The sequence below is a fragment of the Rutidosis leptorrhynchoides genome, chromosome 5, assembly GCF_046630445.1.
Source record: "Rutidosis leptorrhynchoides isolate AG116_Rl617_1_P2 chromosome 5, CSIRO_AGI_Rlap_v1, whole genome shotgun sequence".
Classification (NCBI taxonomy): Eukaryota; Viridiplantae; Streptophyta; class Magnoliopsida; order Asterales; family Asteraceae; genus Rutidosis; species Rutidosis leptorrhynchoides.
The window spans coordinates 450986076-451007589 of record NC_092337.1 but is presented as its reverse complement, the minus strand read 5'-3'; the positions used below and the strand labels follow the sequence as shown (position 1 = coordinate 451007589).

The window sequence follows — 21514 nt, the reverse complement described above, 5'->3', positions numbered from 1 at the left end:
ACCGTTTATGTTCCACCATATTAGCAGTAAACGTACCAGCGACTCCGTTACTTTTCAACTTAAATCACTCCGAAATATCACTATCATTATTCATTGAAATCCATCATATACTCATCAACGTCTTGTAACGATAACTGTCATACCATATACCGGGAAGCATCAATCTTTATTTTGAATTTCGCAACATTTCTACGTCAACTGTTATATACTTACATATGACGTCTATCTCCTGGACTTACGTATTCCAATTCTGGAATTCTGAAAAGCACCCCAACCTGCAAATTAGTTCTTTGAGTTTTGAAAATGCTGAAGAAGCAGCAAAAACTGTAAACGACCTTAACAGTCAAAAGTTTGACGATAAAGAATAGAGTGTTGGAAACGCTCAACAGAAAATTGATACTAGAAAGCGGATTAAGCAAAACTATGAAGGAGACGGTGAACAAATCATAAGGACTAAACTTGTACATAAAGAATCCAGATGATTCTGTATCCGATGAAATCTTTAGCGAATATCTTGCTCCTTAATTATTCTATATACTTGAGGAAGAATTTTCCTCATCAACCTTCGATCTTAGAAATTCCAAAAATATCATCATAAATATCCTCGATATTTCTGAGGATATTTTCATAAATATTCTTGTCCGAAATTACTTATCTCTTCGTGCTATCTGTGTTACATCTTAAAGGAAACTGTTTTAGTTTCTAAATTTCTATAAACTTCGAGTTTAGATTATGAATGTTTTTGAAGTAGTGTTGAGAATCAAAGCATGAGTTAGTATAATATAATGGCGCCTGAAATATAATGGTGCCTGATCAACGTGGTTATATTACAGTAAGTCATGCTGAGTTTCTAATGGAACATGATGATTCACAGATTATATCGTCATCGTGTGCCATGTTACACGATTCTTTCATTCTATTTAACCTCTAAAAATATCAAGAACATATTTTCTTGATACTTCTATCTTTTCCGTGATACCGGTAATTTACCAAATAAAATCGTGCTATTATAATTCCTTTCTGCTTAAAACATTAGTTATGTTCATTTGAAATTTCGTACCTACAAAATCGAGATGTCTTGATCGCTTTACTTAAAGTTGAGAAGAGAAAACAAAAGCATGGAGCTCCAAAATATAAAGGAAAATATAAAGCCCGATAACAAATCAGAAATTACAAACCGTGTATATCAATGCGTATAGCAATATAAAGACACGGGAGAATGATAAATACGACAATCCCTAGAGCATAATAGAAATAAACAGATTCCTCCGGAGGGAGCTGGAAAAGAAGGATAATGGTGGCGAACGTCAATATTAGGTCAAGAACCAGAACTGGATTGAGCATTTTTCACAATCTTTTGGATGTATGAATTGATGAAGAAAGTAGGGATGGTGATAATAATGAGTCGAAAGAGGTCAATTTATAGTGGATATACCAGACAGAGCAATTGAGGCAGATTACCGCATTTAATTAAAGAGGATCCTAATTTCCTTAAATCCCAAAAAATCAAATCTTTTATAGATTTCGAAGATTTTCTTTACATTCCTTGAAATCCGAAAATCAACTGTGACTACGTCAAAAATTAAGACGAAACTTTATTTCCTCAATTCCATCTTTTACGATAGCTTCATTCATACTCTTCGCGTAATCGAATTGTTCTATCCATATTTTCGCAAAGATGAAAAAAAAACTCTATATTTATTGAACTCGTGCTATTCATAAACGGAACTCGACTCATTTAAGGTATTCAAAATACTCCATTAATCTATTTCCTTGATAATGATTATATGAACGATCGAATTCAAGATAAGAATTCAAGTTATAGTTCTTGATACAAGAATAATCTTACTTCCATTATCAAACTTTCCTTAAACAAATTTCGGGACGAAATTTCTTTAACGGGTAGGTACTGTGATGACCCGGAAATTTTTGACCAAATTTAAACTTAATCTTTAAATGAATTAATGTTTCCGACATGATAAGCAAAGTCTGTTAAGTTGAAATTCAAAAATTTGGAACTGTGTTCATGTAACCTTCGACTTTTCCGGACGATTCACGAACCACTATTTGTAAATAAGATATGTATATAAATATATGTATATATTTGAGATTGATATTTACATGATTAAATGTTTCCAACATGTTAAGCAATCAAACTTGTTAAGACTTGATTAATTGAAACGGATTTTACATAAACGTTTGACCACCCAGTTTGTCCGACGATTCAAGAACGTTAAAACTTGTAAAAACGACATGATGATATATATATATATATGGATATATATATATTTAACATGATATTATGATAAGTAAGTATCTCATTAAGTATATTAACAATGGGTTATATACATAAAATGAGACTACTAAATTAAGGAATTTGAAACAAGATATATATGTAACGGTTATCGACGTAATAACGTCTTAATTAAAATAAATACATATGTATTGTATTAAGATATATTAATACATTATGTTTAACATGATATAATGATAATTAAGTATATCATTAAGTGTATTAACAATGAACTATATACATAAAAACGAGACTACTAACTTAAGGGTTTCGAAACAATATATACATGTAACGATTAACGACGAAATAACGACTTAATTAAAATATATATATATGTATTGTATTAATATGTATTAATACACTTTTTAAAGCCTTAAGAACATATATCAAAATACTTATACTTAACAAAAATGCTTACAATTACATTCTCGTTCATTTTCATCAACAATTTTACTCGTATGCACCCGTATTCGTACTCGTACAATACACAGCTTCTAGATGTATATACTATTGGTATATACACTCAATCATCAGCTCCTTAGCAGCCCATGTGAGTCATTAAACATGTGGGAACCATCTTTTGGCAACTAGCATGAATGATTACACAAAATTACAAAAATATTATAAATCATTCATGAATTATTTACATGAAAACAAAATTACACATCCTTTATATCTAATCCATATACCAACGACCAAAAACACCTACAAACACTTTCATTCTTCAATTTTCTTCATCTAATTGATCTCTCTCAAGTTCCATCTTCAAGTTCTAAGTGTTCTTCATAAATTCTACAAGTTCTAGTTTCATAAAATCAAGAATACTTCCAAGTTTACTAGCTCACTTCCAATCTTGTAAAGTGATCATCCAACCTCAAGAAATCCTTGTTATTTACAGTAAGATATCATTCTAAATTAAGGTAATACTCATATACAAACTTTGATTCAATTCCTATAACTATAACTATCTTAGTTCGAGTGATAATCTTACTTGAACTTGTTTTCGTGTCATGATTCTACTTCAAGAACTTTCAAGCCATCCAAGATCCTTTGAAGATAGATCATTTCTTGTCACTTCCAGTAGGTTTACCTACTAAACTTGAGGTAGTAATGATGTTCATAACATCGTTTGATTCTTACTTATATAACTATCTTATTCGAAGAAAATAACTTGTAATCACTAGAACATAGTTTAGTTAATTCTAAACTTGTTCGCAAACAAAGTTAATCCTTCTAACTAGACTTTTAAAAATAACTAAACACATGTTTTATATCTATATGATATGCTAACTCAATAATTTAAAACTTGTAAACATGAAGAACACCGTAAAACCGGACATACGCCGTCGTAGTAAAACTGGGGGCTGTTTCGGGTTGGATAATAAAAAAAAAACTATCTTAGACTTTAATTTAAAGATTTGTATTTTGGGAAAATAATATTTCATATAAACATGATAACATATCTAAAAAATTATGGTTAAACTCAAAGTAGAAGTATGTTTTTTTCAAAATGGTCATCAAGATGTCGTTCTTTCGACGAAAATGACTACCTCTTTCAAATATGGACTTGTAACCTGTAACTCCGACTATAAACCACTACTTTTTCAGTTTAGTTCTAAATACTACAGTTCGTTACGAAACTATAGCAATTTGAATCACTCAAAACCGATTTATAACAAAGAAGATATGGGCAAAACAAGATTGGTTAGAAATCATCAAAATAGCTACGGGATTATTTTGCAAAAATCTATATTAACCATGTCCTAGCTAACTTTTCTTGTATTATACATGTATTTATACATATTTCCTTATACTATACTAGTCTTGGTTAATCGTAAGACACATGTACACAATACGTCGAGATAACTTCAAAGACAACAGTTTGTACAGTGGGTCGTGATTAAACCTTAGACAATATATTTACAATACGTCAGATAAATCGTAAGACACATGTACACAACACGTCGAGATAACTTCAAAGACAATAGTTGTACAATGGGTCGTGATTGAGTCTTAGACAATATATTTACAATACGTCAGATAAATCGTAAGACACATGTACACAACACGTCAAGATAACTTCAAAGACAATAGTTGTACAATGGGTTGTGATTGAGTCTTAGACATTATATTTACAATACGTCTTGATTATTCCAGGGTGATGTATTGAACTATATATATGGACTACTAACGTTGGACTGCTAACATTAGACTACTAACATTGGACTACTAACGTTGGACTGCTAACTTGACAACTTAAATCATCAACACGTAAATAAAAATATGATTTGAATATATTTATCATACTTTGATATATATGTATATATTTGTTATAGGTTCGTGAATCGATCTGTGGCTAAGTCTGATTTTCGACGAATTGAAAATCTGTTAAAGTGAGTTTCATTATTCCCTTTTATTATATTTTTGGGCTGAGAATACATGCGTTGTTTTATAAACTATTTTACGAAATAGACACAAGTACTTAAACTATATTCTATGGTTAGATTACGAATACCGAATATCGCCCCTTGTTAGCTTGGTAGCCTAAGAATTACGAAAATGGCCCCTAATTGACGCGAATCCTAAAGATAGATCTATGGAACTTGACAAGTCCCATTCGGGTTACGAATACTTTAGTACTTTGATTGATATATACTGATTGCGACGGCCGGTATATAGCATGCAGATTGCGAAATGCCTGTATGCGGGGGATATTCTATATGCATTCTGTTAGTTCGGTTACCAAGTGTTCACCATATGAATGATTTTATCTTTATGCAGATTGCGAAATGCCTGTATAATGATTATGGAAATGAAAATGAAAAATGGAAATCTTGTGGTCTATTAAATTGTTGGAAATGAATATTTATGATAAACTAATGAACTCACCAACCTTTTGGTTGACATTTTTAAGCATGTTTATTCTCAGGTATGAAAGAAATCTTCCGCTGTGCATTTGCTCAAATTAAAGATATTACGTGGAGTCATTCTTGGCATATTTCTAAAGACGTTGCATTCGAGTCGTTGAGTTCAAAAAGATTATATTATTAAGTAAATGACAGATTAAGTCATTTAAAGTTTGGTTATATTGTAAAATGGTATGCATACTTGTCAACTATCGTTGTAATGAAAGTTGTCATTTAAAAACGAATGCAATGTTTGTAAAACGTATCATATAGAGGTCAAAACCTCGCAATGGGACCAAATTTTATTGTATTCGTCCATATAGATTTGGACGGGCCATTACAAAATATCTCGCTATGGGACCAATGAATAACGTACCGCGTTTATAGTAATATGGACCAGGTCATTTCAAATATCAAATGGTGCATAAGTAAAAGAAGAAGAAACATGAAAAGGTAATCTTATTTGTTTTCCAAAAATACACGATTGACAAATTTTATTACTAGATTTCAAATTACTAGAAATGTAATGTTCATTGCTAAGATCTTTTAAAATGGAAGCGCCCGGATGAGCAAAACGGTGATGCCATAGATCTGAAGATAAAGCAGAATAGGCAGAATGAGGTTGGAGTTGTTGTTGAGGTGGGTTCCATGGTGGGCCGTTGGTGAATTGTTGCAGGCTGGCCCTATTTGAGTTGGGTGAATACCCGTTATAACCTAGCGGTGCTCCACTTTGATGATTGAAATAACCCGGATAGCTTCTTCCTCTTCCTCAATTTGCACTTCGACCCCGATTAGAACGAGATGAGTTTCGTCCCCTGCCCCAATAGTAGTTCGATTGACCGGAGCCACCTGAATTTCTGGGTGCCGGAGATAACTATGGTAAAGATACGGCGGTGGTGAGAGCGTTGTCCGCCATTGGAGAGTTAGATTAAGCAGCTTGATGAGCTTTGCGTTGTTCTTCAAGGATAAGTGCAGATCTGGCATCATAGAAGGAAGGCATTGGTTTGGTGTAGGCGAGGTGAGAAGCAAGCGTTTGATAACTTTCATTGAGACCCGTAATTAATTGCAAAATGATACGATCTTCTTCGACAGCCGGACCAACATTCGCTAATTGATCTGCCAAGTTTTTTAATTCTTGATAGTAGGCAGACACAATGGGAAAGTTATCCAGTTTTGTGTTCGTGAATTTATGGTTTAATTGAACTGCACGTGCGTTTTTATTATCTTGAAAAATTAGCTTGATTCGATACCAAGCCTGTGCAGCAGTGGTTCCTTGCTTAAGAACGGTTGTTCTTAGATTGGGAGAGATAGTACCATAGATCCATTGAAGTACTATAGCATCTAATCTATCCCAATTTTCGTTTGTAGGTGGTGTTTGTGTAACAGGGGTGGTTGAGTCTGTTGTTGAAGATGAAGAATCAGATGAGGATTTTGGGAGAATATGATCGATAATAGAAAAGGCTCTGCAGTGGTGTCGATGTCGAGTATGATGGGGACAAAGTTTTTGATGTTATTCACAGTAATGGCAGGGTGAAATTTGTTTGTGTCTGACATATTGAGGAAGAAGGCGATGCAGCAGGGAAAAAAACGAAGCAGAAGGTAAGGGTTTATTTTGTTTAGGATCATAGCTCTGATACCATAATAGTTTAGAAATCTCGATGCCCTTCATTCCATCATATAATGTATATATATAGAGTACAATATGTTTCCAGTATCTTCTATGATCAATGCTAACAAACTTTCCCTATGGTTGAGGATGAGATATGGCTATGCAATCTATTCCAAATATACCAAGTCAACACAATATGTACAATAATATAAATAATATATCGGCTAATAGAAAGTCTTAAGGTTCAAAAGTTTGCTTTTTTTGGATGATTTTAACAAAGGATAAAACTTGAATGGCTAAATCTCATGTCACGAATTAAAGAGTTTAAAGAGGGGGGGGACCCTAGTGGGAATTGCCTGAAAGATGAGATAACCTTCTTTTTGTTTCTGCCAAAAACAATCTGAACAAGGATAGGGATATAATCCCAATTATGGTTTTGACTAAGATTCCGTATTTGACCATAAATTAAACCTTAATCCCTGGTTGAATTATTATTACAAAAATAAACCTTCAAAGAATAACCTTTTTTCAAATAACCCCTTAATTAAATTAATGAAGAGTCAAAGATGGTCAAATGAACTTTCAAATAATTATAAGTAGTACTACCTCCGTCTCATTCCAATAGGGCAGTATTCCATTTTGGGCTGTCCCATTCTGATAGTCCACTTCCATAAATAGAAAGTAAAGATGATATTTAATTGGTGGATCTGGAGAGAGGAGATATTTCATTGGTGGAGAAATGAAGTTAGTGGGATTTCCTAAAACTACGTGTTTTTTGTCTGTGGACTATTGGAATGAGACGGAGGGAGTACTTTTCATCGATTTCGTCTGAAAATGAGGAATCAAAAGATTCTTTGGGGATATGGTCAAAGTGTCAAACAATCCACATCTCTTTGAAAGGGCGATGAACTTTTTTTTTTTTTGGGGAAAAAGGGGAATTTAATTGATACCAATTTTTCACGAGCAACTTTCAATTTTAGAGATATATCATCGCGGTTACTAGGGCTTTTAATTGAGAGTCTTATTTGACGCTTCTTTTTAATCATTTTTTTTACCAACGAAATAAATCATGTAACGTTAAATAGTATTACTTAAGATATTATCAAACCTGTGTTTGCTCTTTTTAAGTATTTCGGTGGAGAATTTCTTTATAAAAACGAATAACGTGTTAATCTTGAAAAGTATTACTCTAGCGCGTACCTTCTCTTGAAACATGGCACGTTATGGAGTTGCTTTTCTATAATCTGGTGATATCATAATGTGATTCTATCATTTAATTTGCTTACAAAAATTAAATTATATCTTTATTGTTATTGGTATTAAATTATACTATCATTATGGTTATTGGTATTAAGCACATTACACTATTTTAATTTTTGAAACTATCAAAACTTCCTATACAATCTTTAAATATGACTATTTTTGTTCTTGAAACTACAAAACTTTCTTTATACTCTTTAATTTTATCGGTTCTTTATTTTTAGTTTTATTATATATATTTCTTTATTCTTTAATTTTATTGGTTCTTTATTTTTAGTTTTATTCTATCTCTTTATTTGTTAGTTCTAAAACGGGTTTCTGAGATGGTGGCTTCGTGAGTTGATGAGTAATAGGAGTACTTATTTTGCAACACTTCTGCTTCCTGATTAATTAGTATTGTCACCGTCTAAAAATTAAACACATGTATCTTAACTTATTCAATAAAACGATTCATGAACATGGAAGCTCTTCGAGTTTTTCTTACAAGTGAGTTTAATAGAAAACCCTCATTTTCAATTGATATCCATACTAGCATACTACCCAAAATTTTGTTTATATTGTGATACTTCATTTGAATTGTAACGTTCCTTGAGACTAAATACTATTTTAAACCCCAACACACAAGTGAGGGTGAGTTTTATTCTAGTATCATTGTGAGATGGTGGAACGAGATGTGATCACGAGTAGACTTTTGTGATTACGACGTCATTAATCCTTTATTTATATATATAATTTCCGATATATATCCAACACATGGGTGAGGGGTAAATTGATACTAGCGACGCTGTGAGTTGATTGGAAGTTATTTAAACATCTAAAGAAGTATCAGGTCATCTACCGAAATAGAATAAGACACTTCGCGTTGACGAACATAAGTTCAAGTCAAGTTGAATTAGCCCAATGATTTACTCCTGTTGGAAATAATGAATCAATATCAACCAACAATCAATATCAGCCAAAATCACCAAGTGGTGCCAAAATTATGGCAATCAATAATCCAGACGAATAATCAGTACTTAATCATAATCGATGAATAACAAATAACAAGAGAATCAGGAGACACCAAGATTACAGAATTGTATCAAACTAGAAGACAATATAAATTGGGTATAAACCCTAATTGATTGATCAGATCCGAAGCAGACAATATGAAGAAACTGGGCGTGTATTTCTGATGAAGAGGGGAGCGTGTGTTGATTAACCCTAGGGAACCGACACTCTCTTAAATAAACACCAAGACATGAGCTGGACTTGAATCTCCCACGAGCCCAATACAGCAACCAAGCCCAATATCTAGAAAACGCTAATAGAGCCCAGCAACCAGCCCAATGCATAAAGCCTACAAGAAATGCTAATCATACAATGAGAAAAGTCACAAGAATCAGGCTTAAGATTGATATTTTAACATCCCCCCTCAATTTAAGCCAGAAATAAGTCCATGATACCAAGCTTATTACAAAAGAATGAATGTTGTCTAATCCCCAACCCTTTAGTAAAGATGTCAACTATTTGATTTTCAGACTCAATGTTAATAATGTTGAGAACTCCAGAGTTACATTTATTTCTTACAATGTGTAAGTCAATTTGAAAGTATTTTGTCATTTCATGAAAAACAGGGTTGACTGCTATTTGGATAGCAAACCTATTGTAACAATAAAGATTAATTGGTAAAAGATTTTTGACTTTAAGATCATTTAGAATTTTTAAAATCCACAAAAGTTCACATGTAACAGAAGCCATAGCCCTGTATTCAGATTTTGTGGAGGATCTGGATACATTGCTTTGTTTCTTGCTTTTCCATGAGACTAAGGATCCACAAAAAAATACAGAGTAACCAATAATAGATTTTCTAGAATCCAGGCACTAACCCCAGTCAGCATCAACATAGGCAGAGAGAGACATATTGTCAGATTTAGTGATGACAATACCTTTACCTGGAGAACCTTTTATGTAACACTCTAGCTTAACATGACATCAATATTGTCCGCTTTGCCCGCAGGCGCACAGCTTTTTCTTGGCGACCACATACGAGAAGTACTTTGCCAGGAGGTCACCCATACTGGTAGTGCTCTCGCCCGAGCACGCTTAACCACAACGTACTCGTACACCCGCTCTACCTGTGGTCCCAAAACGCGTTGTGCCATTTAAGCGTGAGTATTACCTTATAATCCCATGATCACTCATGTCCATGGGCGATGTGGGATTTGCCTAGGGTGTTACATTCACCCCCCCTTCGGGACTCATCGTCCTCGATGAGGTTTTCCCCACCACCCCCTAACAGCACATGAGTGGCTCTGATACCATTATGTAACACCCTAGCTTAACATGACCACAATATTGTCCGCTTTGCCCGCAGGCGCACGGATTTTTCTTGGCGACCACATACAAGAAGCACTTTCCCAGGAGGTAACCCATCCTAGTAGTTCTCTCGCCCGAGCACGCTTAACCACAACGTACTCGCACACCCGCTCTGCCTGTGGTCCCAAAACGCGTTGTGTCATTTAAACATGAGTATAACCTTATAATCTCATGATCACTCATGTCCATGGGCGATGTGAGATTTGCCTAGGGTGTTACATTCACCCCCTAAGGGACTCATCGTCCTCGATGAGGTTTTGCCCCACCACCCCCAACGGCACACGAGTGACTCTGATACTATTCTGTAACACCCTAGGCAAATCCCACATCGTCCATGGACATGAGTGATCATGGGATTATACGGTAATACTCACGCTTAAATGACACAACGCGTTTTGGGATGACAGGCAGAGCGGGTGTGCGAGTACGTTGTGGTTAAGCGTACTAGGGCGAGAGCACTACCAGAATGGGTGACCTCCTAGGAAAGTGCTTCTCGTATGTGGTCGCCAAGAAAAAGCCGTTCGCATGCGGGCAAAGCGGACAATATTGTGGTCATGTTAAGCTAGGGTGTTACATAATGGTATCAGAGCCACTCATGTGTCGTTGGGGGTGGTGGGGCAAACCTCATCGAGGTGGATGAGTCCCGAATGGGGGGTGAATGTAACACCCTAGGCAAATCCCATATCGTCCATGGACATGAGTGATCATGGGATTATAAGGTAATACTCACGCTTAAAGGACATAACGATTTTTGGGACCACAGGGAGAGCGGGTGTGCGAGTACGTTGTGGTTAAGCGTGCTCGGGTGAGAGCACTACCAGGATGGGTGACCTCCTGGGAAAGTGCTTCTCGTATGTGGTCGCCAAGAAAAAGCCGTGCGCATGCGGGCAAAGCGAACAATATTGTAGTCATGTTAAGCTAGGGTGTTACATAATGGTATCAGAGCCACTCATGTACCGTTGGGGGTGGTGGAGCAAACCTCATCGAGGACGATGAGTCCCGAATGGGGGGGGGGTGAATGTAACACCCTAGGCAAATCCCACATCGCCCATGGACATGAGTGATCATGGGATTATAAGGTAATACTCACGCTTAAATGACACAACGCGTTTTAGGACCACAGGCAGAGCAGGTGTGCGAGTACGTTGTGGTTAAGCTTGCTCGGACGAGAGCACTACCAGGATGGGTGACCTCCTGGGAAAGTGCTTTTCGTATGTGGTCGCCAAGAAAAAGTTGTGCGCCTGCGGGCAAAGCGAACAATATTGTGGTCATGTTAAGCTAGGGTGTTACATAATGGTATCAGAGTCACTCATGTGTCGTTGGGGGTGGTGGGGCAAACCTCATCGAGGACGATGAGTCCTGAAGGGGGGGTGAATGTAACACCCTAGGCAAATCTCACATCGTCCATGGACATGAGTGATCATGGGATTATAAGGTAATACTCACGCTTAAATGACATAACGTGTTTTGGGACCACAGGCAGAGCGGGTGTATGAGTACGTTGTGGTTAAGCGTGCTCGGGCGAGAGCACTACCAGGATGGGTGACCTCCTAGTAAAGTACTTCTAGTATGTGGTCGCCAAGAAAAAGCTGTGCGCCTGCGGGCAAAGCGGACAATATTGATGTCATGTTAAGCTAGAGTATTACATAATGGTATCAGAGCCACTCATGTGCCGTTGGTGGTGGTGGGACAAACCTCATCGAGGACAATGAGTACCGAAGGGGGGGTGAATGTAACACCCTAGGCAAATCTCACATCGCCCATGGACATGAGTGATCATGGGATTATAAGGTAATACTCACGCTTAAATGACACAGCGCATTTTGGGACCACAGGCAGAGCGGGTGTGCGAGTACGTTGTGGTTATGGGTGCTCGGGCGAGAGCACTACCAGGATGGGTGACCTCCTGGGAAAGTGCTTCTCGTATGTGATCGCTAAGAAAAAGCCGTGCGCCTGCGGGCAAAACGGATAATATTGTGGTCATGTTAAGCTAGGGTGTTACAGAATGGTATCAGAGCCACTCATGTGTCGTTGGGGGTGGTGGAGAAAACCTCATCGAGGATGATGAGTCCCGAAGGGGGGTGAATGTAACACCCTAGGCAAATCCCACATCGCCCATGGACATGAGTGATCATGGGATTATAAGGTAATACTCACGCTTAAGTGACACAACGCGTTTTGGGACCACAGGCAGAGCGGGTGTACGAGTACGTTGTGGTTAAGCTTGCTCGGACGAGAGCACTACCAGGATGGGTGACCTCCTGGGAAAGTGCTTCTCGTATGTGGTCGCCAAGAAAAAGTCGTGTGCCTGCGGACAAAGCGGACAATATTGTGGTCATATTAAGCTAGGGTGTTACATAATGGTATCAGAGCCACTCATGTGTCGTTGGGGGTGGTGGGGAAAACCTCATCGAGGACGATGAGTCCCGAAGGGGGGTGAATGTAACACCCTAGGCAAATCTCACATCGTTCATGGACATGAATGATCATGGGATTATAAGGTAATACTCACGCTTAAATGACATAATGTCTTTTGAGACCACAGGCAGAGCGGGTGTGCGAGTACGTTGTGGTTAAGCATGCTCGAGCGAGAGCACTACCAGGATGGGTGACCTCTTGGGAAAGTGCTTCTCGTATGTGGTCGCCAAGAAAAAGCCGTGTGCCTGCGGGCAAAGCGGACAATATTGTGGTCATGTTAAGCTAGGGTGTTACATAATGGTATCAGAGCCACTCATGTGCCGTTGGGGGTGGTGGGGCAAACCTCATCGAGGACAATGAGTACCGAAGGGGGGGTGAATGTAACACCCTAGGCAAATCCCACATCGCCCATGGACATGAGTGATCATGGGATTATAAGGTAATACTCACGCTTAAGTGATACAATGCGTTTTGGGACCACAGGCAGAGCGGGTGTGCGAGTACGTTGTGTTTAAGCGTGCTCGGGCGAGAGCACTACCAGGATGGGTGACCTCCTGGGAAAGTGCTTCTCGTATGTGATCGCCAAGAAAAAGTCGTGCACCTGCGGACAAAGCGGACAATATTGTGGTCATGTTAAGTTAGGGTGTTACATTTTAAGTATCTGGGAAGTCTCAATGCAATCTTAAGGTTAGATTGTAAAGGATTGTGCATGTACTGACTGAGACACTGAACAGAGAATGATATGTCTGGCCTTGTCATGGTAAGATAGATAAGTTTCCCAATTAATTGTTGGTATTTGGTAATATCAGTGAGCCTTCTGTCACCAGTTGTGGGGTCAGAGTTAATCACCAGGTTGGACTCAAGAGGAGCACCAATAGATTTACATCCCACTAGACCAAATTCATCAAGCAACTCAACACAATACTTTCTTTAGGATAAACATATGCCATTTTCAATCTTTAAAACTTCAATTTCAAGAAAGTATTTTAATTCACCAAGATCTTTGATATGAATTTTTGTTTTCAAAAAAGTTTTAACTTTACAAACTTCATTTTCATCATTTCCAGTCCCAATCATATCATCCACATAAACCAACACAGCCACAAAAACAGAATCATATTCCTTAATATATAAAGAGTAATCACTCATACTTTGCACAAAGCCATGTTTCGTTAAGGTCATAGACAATTTTTCATTCCACTACCTAGGGGATTGTTTTAGGCCATAGAGAGATTTAACTAATTTGCATACTTTGGTTTCATTAGCAGAATAATAGCCTTGGGGTAATTCCATATAGACATCTTCAACAAGGTCACCATATAAGAATGCATTGTTAACATCTAGTTGGTATAATTTCCAGTCATTCTTAACAGCTAGGGTTAACAAGAATCTCGCATTTACCATTTTAACCACAGGAGAAAAGGTCTCATCATAGTCTAGATCCTCCCTTCGACTATAGCCTTTGGCAACAAGTCTGGCCTTATACCTATCAATTTTACCTGTGGACTTATACTTTATCTTGTATATCCATTTACTTCCAATAGGTTTCCTTCCAATAGGTAAGTCAGTAAGAACCCATGTGTTGTTTTCTAATAAAGCTCTCATTTCATTATTCATAGCATTAACCCAATTAGGGTCTTTAATGGCTTGATCATAAGAAGTGGGTTCTATACTTTTGTCTAGGCTGGACACAAAACTATAGTTTTCTTTTCTAAGAGTGGAATAATTAATAACCTTTTCTAGCCCATATTTGACCTTGCCCTCAACCACATAGTCACTAAGTTTTCTGGGAAGGACAGTTTGCCTACTTAACCTTCTAAGGGTAGCAGACTCATCATTTATTAGTTCAGAATGATTTTCATTTGAGTTATTATTTGAGGTACCCTCAGGAAGGTCATTGATATGACCATCATCCTCATTAGGATTACTGTGACTGCCTCCACTCCATATGGAGTCACAAGGAGTGTCTGCCATTATAGTAGGCCCTTCAGGATGACTTCTCCCTTCATCATAGGGATTTTAAGAAACATTGGTGTCATTTTGAACAGAAAATAAATCAAAGAACCTGAGTTGGTCAGCAGACTCACTTTTAAGATTGTTAGGTTTTGAATTTTTGAAGGGAAAGATATTTTCAAAGAACTTGACATCTCTGGAAAATAAAATTCTTTTGTTTTCAAGACTCCATAATTTATAGCCCTTTTTATTTGAGTCAAAACCAACTAAAACACATTTTTCAGACCTTGATTTGAATTTGTCATACTCATCTAAGATTTTTGAAAAAACAAGGCATCCAAAGTTTCCGATGTGGGAGAGAGATGGTTCTGAACCATATATTTTTTAGAATGGAGACAAGCCTGCAAGCACCTTAGATGGAATCCTGTTGATTAAGTAAGTGGCAGTTAAAATACATTCAGTCCATAGATATAAGGGAATCCCCCCTTGAAACATAAGAGACCTAGCCACATTTAAGATGTGTCTATGTTTTCTTTCTACCAACCGATTATGTTGTGGTGTGTAGGCTATAGTGGTTTGATGAACAATACCTTTTTCGTTTTAAAGTTTTTCATTTGACTGTTTAAGAACTCAGTCCCATTATCAGTTCTAATCACTTTGATTCTTTTTTCAAATTGATTTAATAAGAGGTTTGCATAGTTGAGAAAGTTTTCAAAAATTTCATCTTTTGATTTAAGCAGATAAACACACACAACCCTTGTGTAGTCATCAACAATGGTCAAGAAATATTTATACCCTTCCCTGCTGGTAACCCGATATGGGCTCCATAAATCCATGTGTATTAGTTCACCTAATTCTTTTGTGACATGGTCACTTAAGGGAAAAGGTTCTCTAATTTATTCGACTTTTAAACAGGTTTCACAAGGAAGGTCATCAATGTTCTTTTCCAGGTTAAGTCTGTGTTTAAGAATGTTGAGAACAGGACTAGAAGGGTGCCCAAGTCTGTTATGCCATAGAAGAACATATTCAAAATTGCAAGCATACACAGAATTACACATAAGAGGATCACCTTTAAAGTAATTAAATACATATAAGCCACCATTCACACTACCAGTCCCCAGGGTAGTTCTCATTTTCAAATCCTGAATATAGCAGTTAAAGGCATCAAAACCAACAAACATTTTATTTTCTTTATCCAGTTTGTAGACAGACAGAAGACTCACACAATAACCAGGGGCAATTAACACATCAGTTAACAAAATGTCCTTGTTTAATCCTAGGTTTCCAATTTTTTTGACTTTAGCTTTAGTACCATTGGGGTGAGACACTTGTAAGTTTAAATCAGACACATCAACTATGTTGTCTAGACCATGTTCAGAAGCAGTCATGTGTTGACTGGCACCATAGTCTATAATCCACCCTTGATTTCTATTTAACCCAGAATTAAAGTTAAAAAACTTGTGAAAGGTGTTATTGAAGAACACATTGTTATTCATTATAGTACCTGGCATGTTTGAGACAGATTATGTGGTTTGAGGACCTTTATCATTAAGCATGCTTAAAAGTTTCATCATTTACTCATTACTTAAAGTCATAGGAACGAATTGGAAGCATTAGTAGCACAAGAGTTAGAAGAGGAACTAGTGGAACCAGATAATGAATCAGAAGCAGCACAACTAGACACACAAGTGGTGACTTATTTGTAGGTCCATTGACAGGTTTCTTATAATTAGTGGGGTATCCAACAACTTCATAACATCTATCAATGGTGTGCCCTAGTTTATTGCACTTATTACATTTGAGATTTGGGTTAGGACCCCTATTAAACCCTCTTCCTCTTACAAAGCTACCATTATTATTATTTATGTTTGTCCAAGAATTGTTATTGGTTTGAGCAACAAAAGCAGAATTTTGAAATTTAGATGACCCAACCCCAGAAACCCCCTGTGTGACTCTTCCATTGACAGAATAGTATATGCAGACTTAACATCAGGTAAAGGATCTCTAAAGAAAAATATTACTTCTGGTTGTCATATAAGTGTCATCTAATCCCATTAAAAATTGCATCAATTTTTAGACTTTGTTATGTCTTTGAAATTCAGGGGCAGCAACACAAGTACATGCAGCCAATTTAACCATTTCATCATATTGTACCCATAATGTGTTAAGTTTATGATAATATTAAGACTTACTACTACCACTTTGTTTAACAGAGCTGATTTTTTGACGTAAATTAAATGTTATAGAGCCATCAACTTTATCATAGGTTTCCTTAAGTTCAGTCCAAGCAGTAGAAGCAGTAGCAGAGAATATTTGACCAGAGTATAACTCTTCAGATATAGAACTTAACAACCAAGATAGCACAACAGGATTACACCTATCCCACTGAGAAGCAAGGACTTCATTATGAGTATTTTTTCTACATGTTCCATCAACAAACCCTACTTTGTTTTTAGTGGATAAAGCAAGTAACATAGCTCTACTCCAAACATTGTAGTTTTCAGTCCCTTTTATCTTAATGGATACTAGGGGTGTATTGGTTGTGTCACTAGCATACAGATAGAGAGGGTCACCAAAGTCTATCTTACTAATCAATGTAATAGCAGTTTCATCACCCATAGCAATAAGAAATCAATAAATCAACACAACATACACAAAAAAAAAAAAAAGATTCAAGGCAGGCACAAAAAACAGATATAAGAAAGAAAGTAACCAGATTAATAATAGTCAAGCAAATAATGGTAACCTGTAGGGATAAAGGACAATATAATAGTGAATGCAAGCACACAATGCGAATGCAAGCACACAATGTGAATGCACCCTATAGGATGGTTTGAGCAGTGGTCCAGATGAACAGAATCTCAAGGGGATTCTGTTTTAGGTCTTACTCAGAGTCCTTAATTCAATTTAGTAATATGATATGAATCACACACGAGAGAATAACTAAAGATAAAAAGGGTACAATACAGAGCTGTTCGGCAATGATAAAAATAGAGAAGAAGAAGTAGCGGACAGAAGAGAGCTCTTTAGATCTGCACAGGTTCAAACCCTAACCCTAATTTTCACAAGTTAGGGTTTTCAATAATACCTGATAAATCAGAGAATCAATCAACAATTCGATCAGAATCAGACCAACGAACAAGAATCAACACCGGAGTGCCCTTAGATCAAGAGCAAATGAATGAACCTCAAAAGAAACCTTCGAACACCAGATGAACAAATAAACAGATCAAGATTACCACAATCGGACTAGCCGCTCTGATACCATCTTAGAAATAATAAATCAATATCAACCAACAATCAATATCAGCCAAAATCACCAAGTGGTGCCAAAATTATGGCAATCAATAATCCAGACGAATAATCAGTACTTAATCATAATCGATGAATAACAAGAGAATCAGGACACACCAAGATTACAGAATTGTATCAAACTAGAAGACAATATAAATTGGGTATAAACCCTAATTGATTGATCAGATCTGAAACAGACAATATGAAGAAATTGGCGTGTATTTCTGATGAAGAGAGGAGCATGTGTTGATTAACCCTAGGGAATTGGCACCCTCTTAAATAAACACCAAGACCTGAGCTGGACTTGAATCTCCCACGAGCCCAATAAAGCAACCAAGCCCAAGATCCAGAAAACACAAATAGAGCCCAGCAACCAGCCCAATGCAAAAAGCCTACAAGAAATGCTAATCATACAATGAGAAAAAGGCACAAGAATCAAGCTTAAGATTGATATTTTAACAACTCCACAACCCATGAATGACCGTTAGATGAGCCGTAAAGAAGAGAAAGCAATTCTGCCTTTGAGAAGAAGCAACATATGGGCTGCCGTAAAGAAGAAACAGATGCTGACTTTATGTGGCACGGAATCATTTACAAAACCGAAAACTTAAACGTTATAGGCGAACCAAACAAGGTTTAACTTTAACTGAGTTCATGTCAGGAAACTTAATACTCGAGGCGACTAGTGATGGTTTAAGTTGACATTTCTAGATATCAGATAGAAACATATACATATATCAACAATTCAGATTGTTATAAGTCTAAGAATCCAATATGAACCGAATATATTAGTAAAGATACGGCAGATTCAGTTCTCAAAATCTGATAATCACAAGTATCTAATATTAAAAAGTGTATGTGTTATTCTTGAAACATTTTATCAAATAGTTGGTGTTCATATGATAAACTAAATTCGCAACATCCGTATCACTCAGCTACTTGTAACTATATTATAATCACGTAACTTTAACGTATAAAACATTCAAATACAATTAAATTTATCGGCCCATGTTGTTACATAAACTGGGAGCCATACAAGTATGAACAAACAACACAACTAATCAATTGGCCACCAATTAACTATATAGTTCGACCAAGGAACTGATCGGGTGAGTGGGTTCGAACATCAGGTTCGGACCTTGTCAATAACTCCTAACCGCAGTTAAAAGAAAAAACAAGATGTAATAACTGATGCTAATATGCGCGAAATATGTGCCTGAAGCTTACTCCGATGAGAAAGCTTTGCCGGCGGGATCCTGATAATGAAGAGAGAAAATGAGGAGTGACGCGAGCATGTTTTACCCTCATTTTGCACTTTTTAATAGAGACAATAAGTATCTCCTTCAAATTCATTTTATTCAAGAGGTACATTGCAATACTGTAGTTTTTTGGGATTCATTTCTCAAAAATGAAACAGATAGCGAGGCTAGACGTTTCAATTTTTTAAATGACCATCAAGGCCTAAATGCTTATCAAACGAGAAAATTGCAGCAGAATACCATGACAGAGCAGAAATTCATTTTTAGACAATCAAACCGTCGACGATAGACAAATGTCCGGCAGTCCAGCGGTATCCACTCACAATTCAACACGTGTCATTCCCTTACGGTTGTCCCACTGCATTATAAATATCACAACCCTGAAAATGGCGGGAAAAGAGCTTCGGCGGTACCGCTAAAATGGCTTAATTGGGCCGGCAGTAACGGTGTATGTTTTTGTATGTATATTGCTATAGGTGAAAATACGTAATTTGAACTAGTACAACATTACAACTACAGGTGTTCTTGGATTGGTTTATAATAAATAGTAGTATAGTAGTATATAATAAAGGTTTGAACAAATATACCATTACACCAGTAACTCGTCATGAATTGAAATACTATTAAGATTGCTTCTAAAATCCATCCAGCTAGTATTTGAAAGTGAGGAATTTATGTTGTGTATTCCTGTGATGACCCGTCCAAATCCCTTTAGACGTAATACATCATTCATCGATTTCATTGCGAGGTATTGATCTCTATATGATACGTTTTGTAAACTTTGCATTCTTTTGAAAGACACACCATAAATGAATATATAAAATCCAAGGTTTTTGAAATCTGATGATTTCTACGTATAGACAATCCCTCTAAATAATTGTTTACAATAATACATTCATTGAGTCAAAATAAGATACATGATGATGATTTTGTGAATGCAAAGTTTTCTCGAATAAAGCATGTACGACTCCATGCACATAGCTTGTATAACGTATAAGCAAAGGTTGGTGAGATATAGGTTTTAAAGCTAGCATAAGATATAATAATAGACCACAAGATTTCATGTTATAAACGTTTCTACAAAGATATTCTATAAGTTTGTTGAGCGCCCAGTAACTATATTTAACAAATGTTTTCCGTGCATATTCCTTTTTCAAAGTTATCTCTACACCGTACCAAGTGTAGTAAAACGAAGTACTAAACACCCGTTATGAACTAGTGCTAACTAGCCTGAGTGGGGTTGTCAAACCCAATAGATCTATCAATAGGATTCGCGCTTACATGTTAACCACATGTAACAAATAGTTACTAGACTATTAGGGATATATACAAAGGTATAACTCAACATAGAATATATATTTAAGTACTTGTGTCTATTTCGAAAAACAAAAGCTGCATGTATTCTCATCCCAAAATATTTGTAGAGTTTAAAAATGGGACTATATACTCACGGTAGTAAAAGTATATTAATAATAAGTTTTCAACTTATTAAAATATAGCCGACGTCCTTGGATTCACGAACCTATAACAATAATAATGATTCAGATAATAATACGACATATGAATAAAATAAAGCAAGTTCATAGAATACTTATATATATATAATTAATACAAATTATGACGTTCGTGAATCGTAGGAATAAAAGGGTAGTCAAATGCTTATATAAAACTCTTTCCGGAGGTTCAAGACTTATTAAAATTCATTGCTTATCAAGTCGGAATTATTAAATCATGTAGATAGTATAATCAAGTAGTCGGAAAAATCCGGGTCGTCACAGTACCTACCCGTTAAAGAAATTTCATCCCGAAATTTGGCTAAGGAAAGTTTGATAATGAAAACAAGAATATTCTTATATCAATAAATATGATGTAACTTGAATTCATATCATGAATTCGATTTGTTCATATAATCATTATCAAGGAAATAGATTAATGGAGTATTTTGAATACCTTGAATGAGTCGAGTTTCGTTTATGAATAGCATGAGTTCAATAAATATAGAGTTTCTCACCATTGAGAAATATGGATAGATCAATTCGGTTACGTGAAGAGTATGAGTGAAGCTATCATAAAAGATGGAATTGAGAAAATAAAGTTTCGTCTCAACTAATGACGTAGTCACAGTTGATTCCCGGATTTCAAGGAATGTAAAGAAAATCTTCGA

At 36.3% G+C, this 21514-nt stretch overlaps 1 protein-coding gene across 1 annotated transcript; it reads right to left on the bottom strand.

Moving 5' to 3' along the window:
- Positions 1-16978: 16978 nt before the first annotated feature.
- On the bottom strand, positions 16979-17416 carry LOC139850156 (uncharacterized). Its single transcript, XM_071839745.1, has one exon. The coding sequence runs from the start codon at positions 17414-17416 to the stop codon at positions 16979-16981; it is 438 nt and encodes a 145-aa protein (XP_071695846.1).
- Positions 17417-21514: the final 4098 nt, after the last annotated feature.

Coding starts and splice junctions, on each gene's coding strand:
- LOC139850156 (XM_071839745.1), bottom strand. CDS start 17,416: ATGGGTGATGAAACTGCTATTACATTGATTAGTAAGATAGACTTTGGT.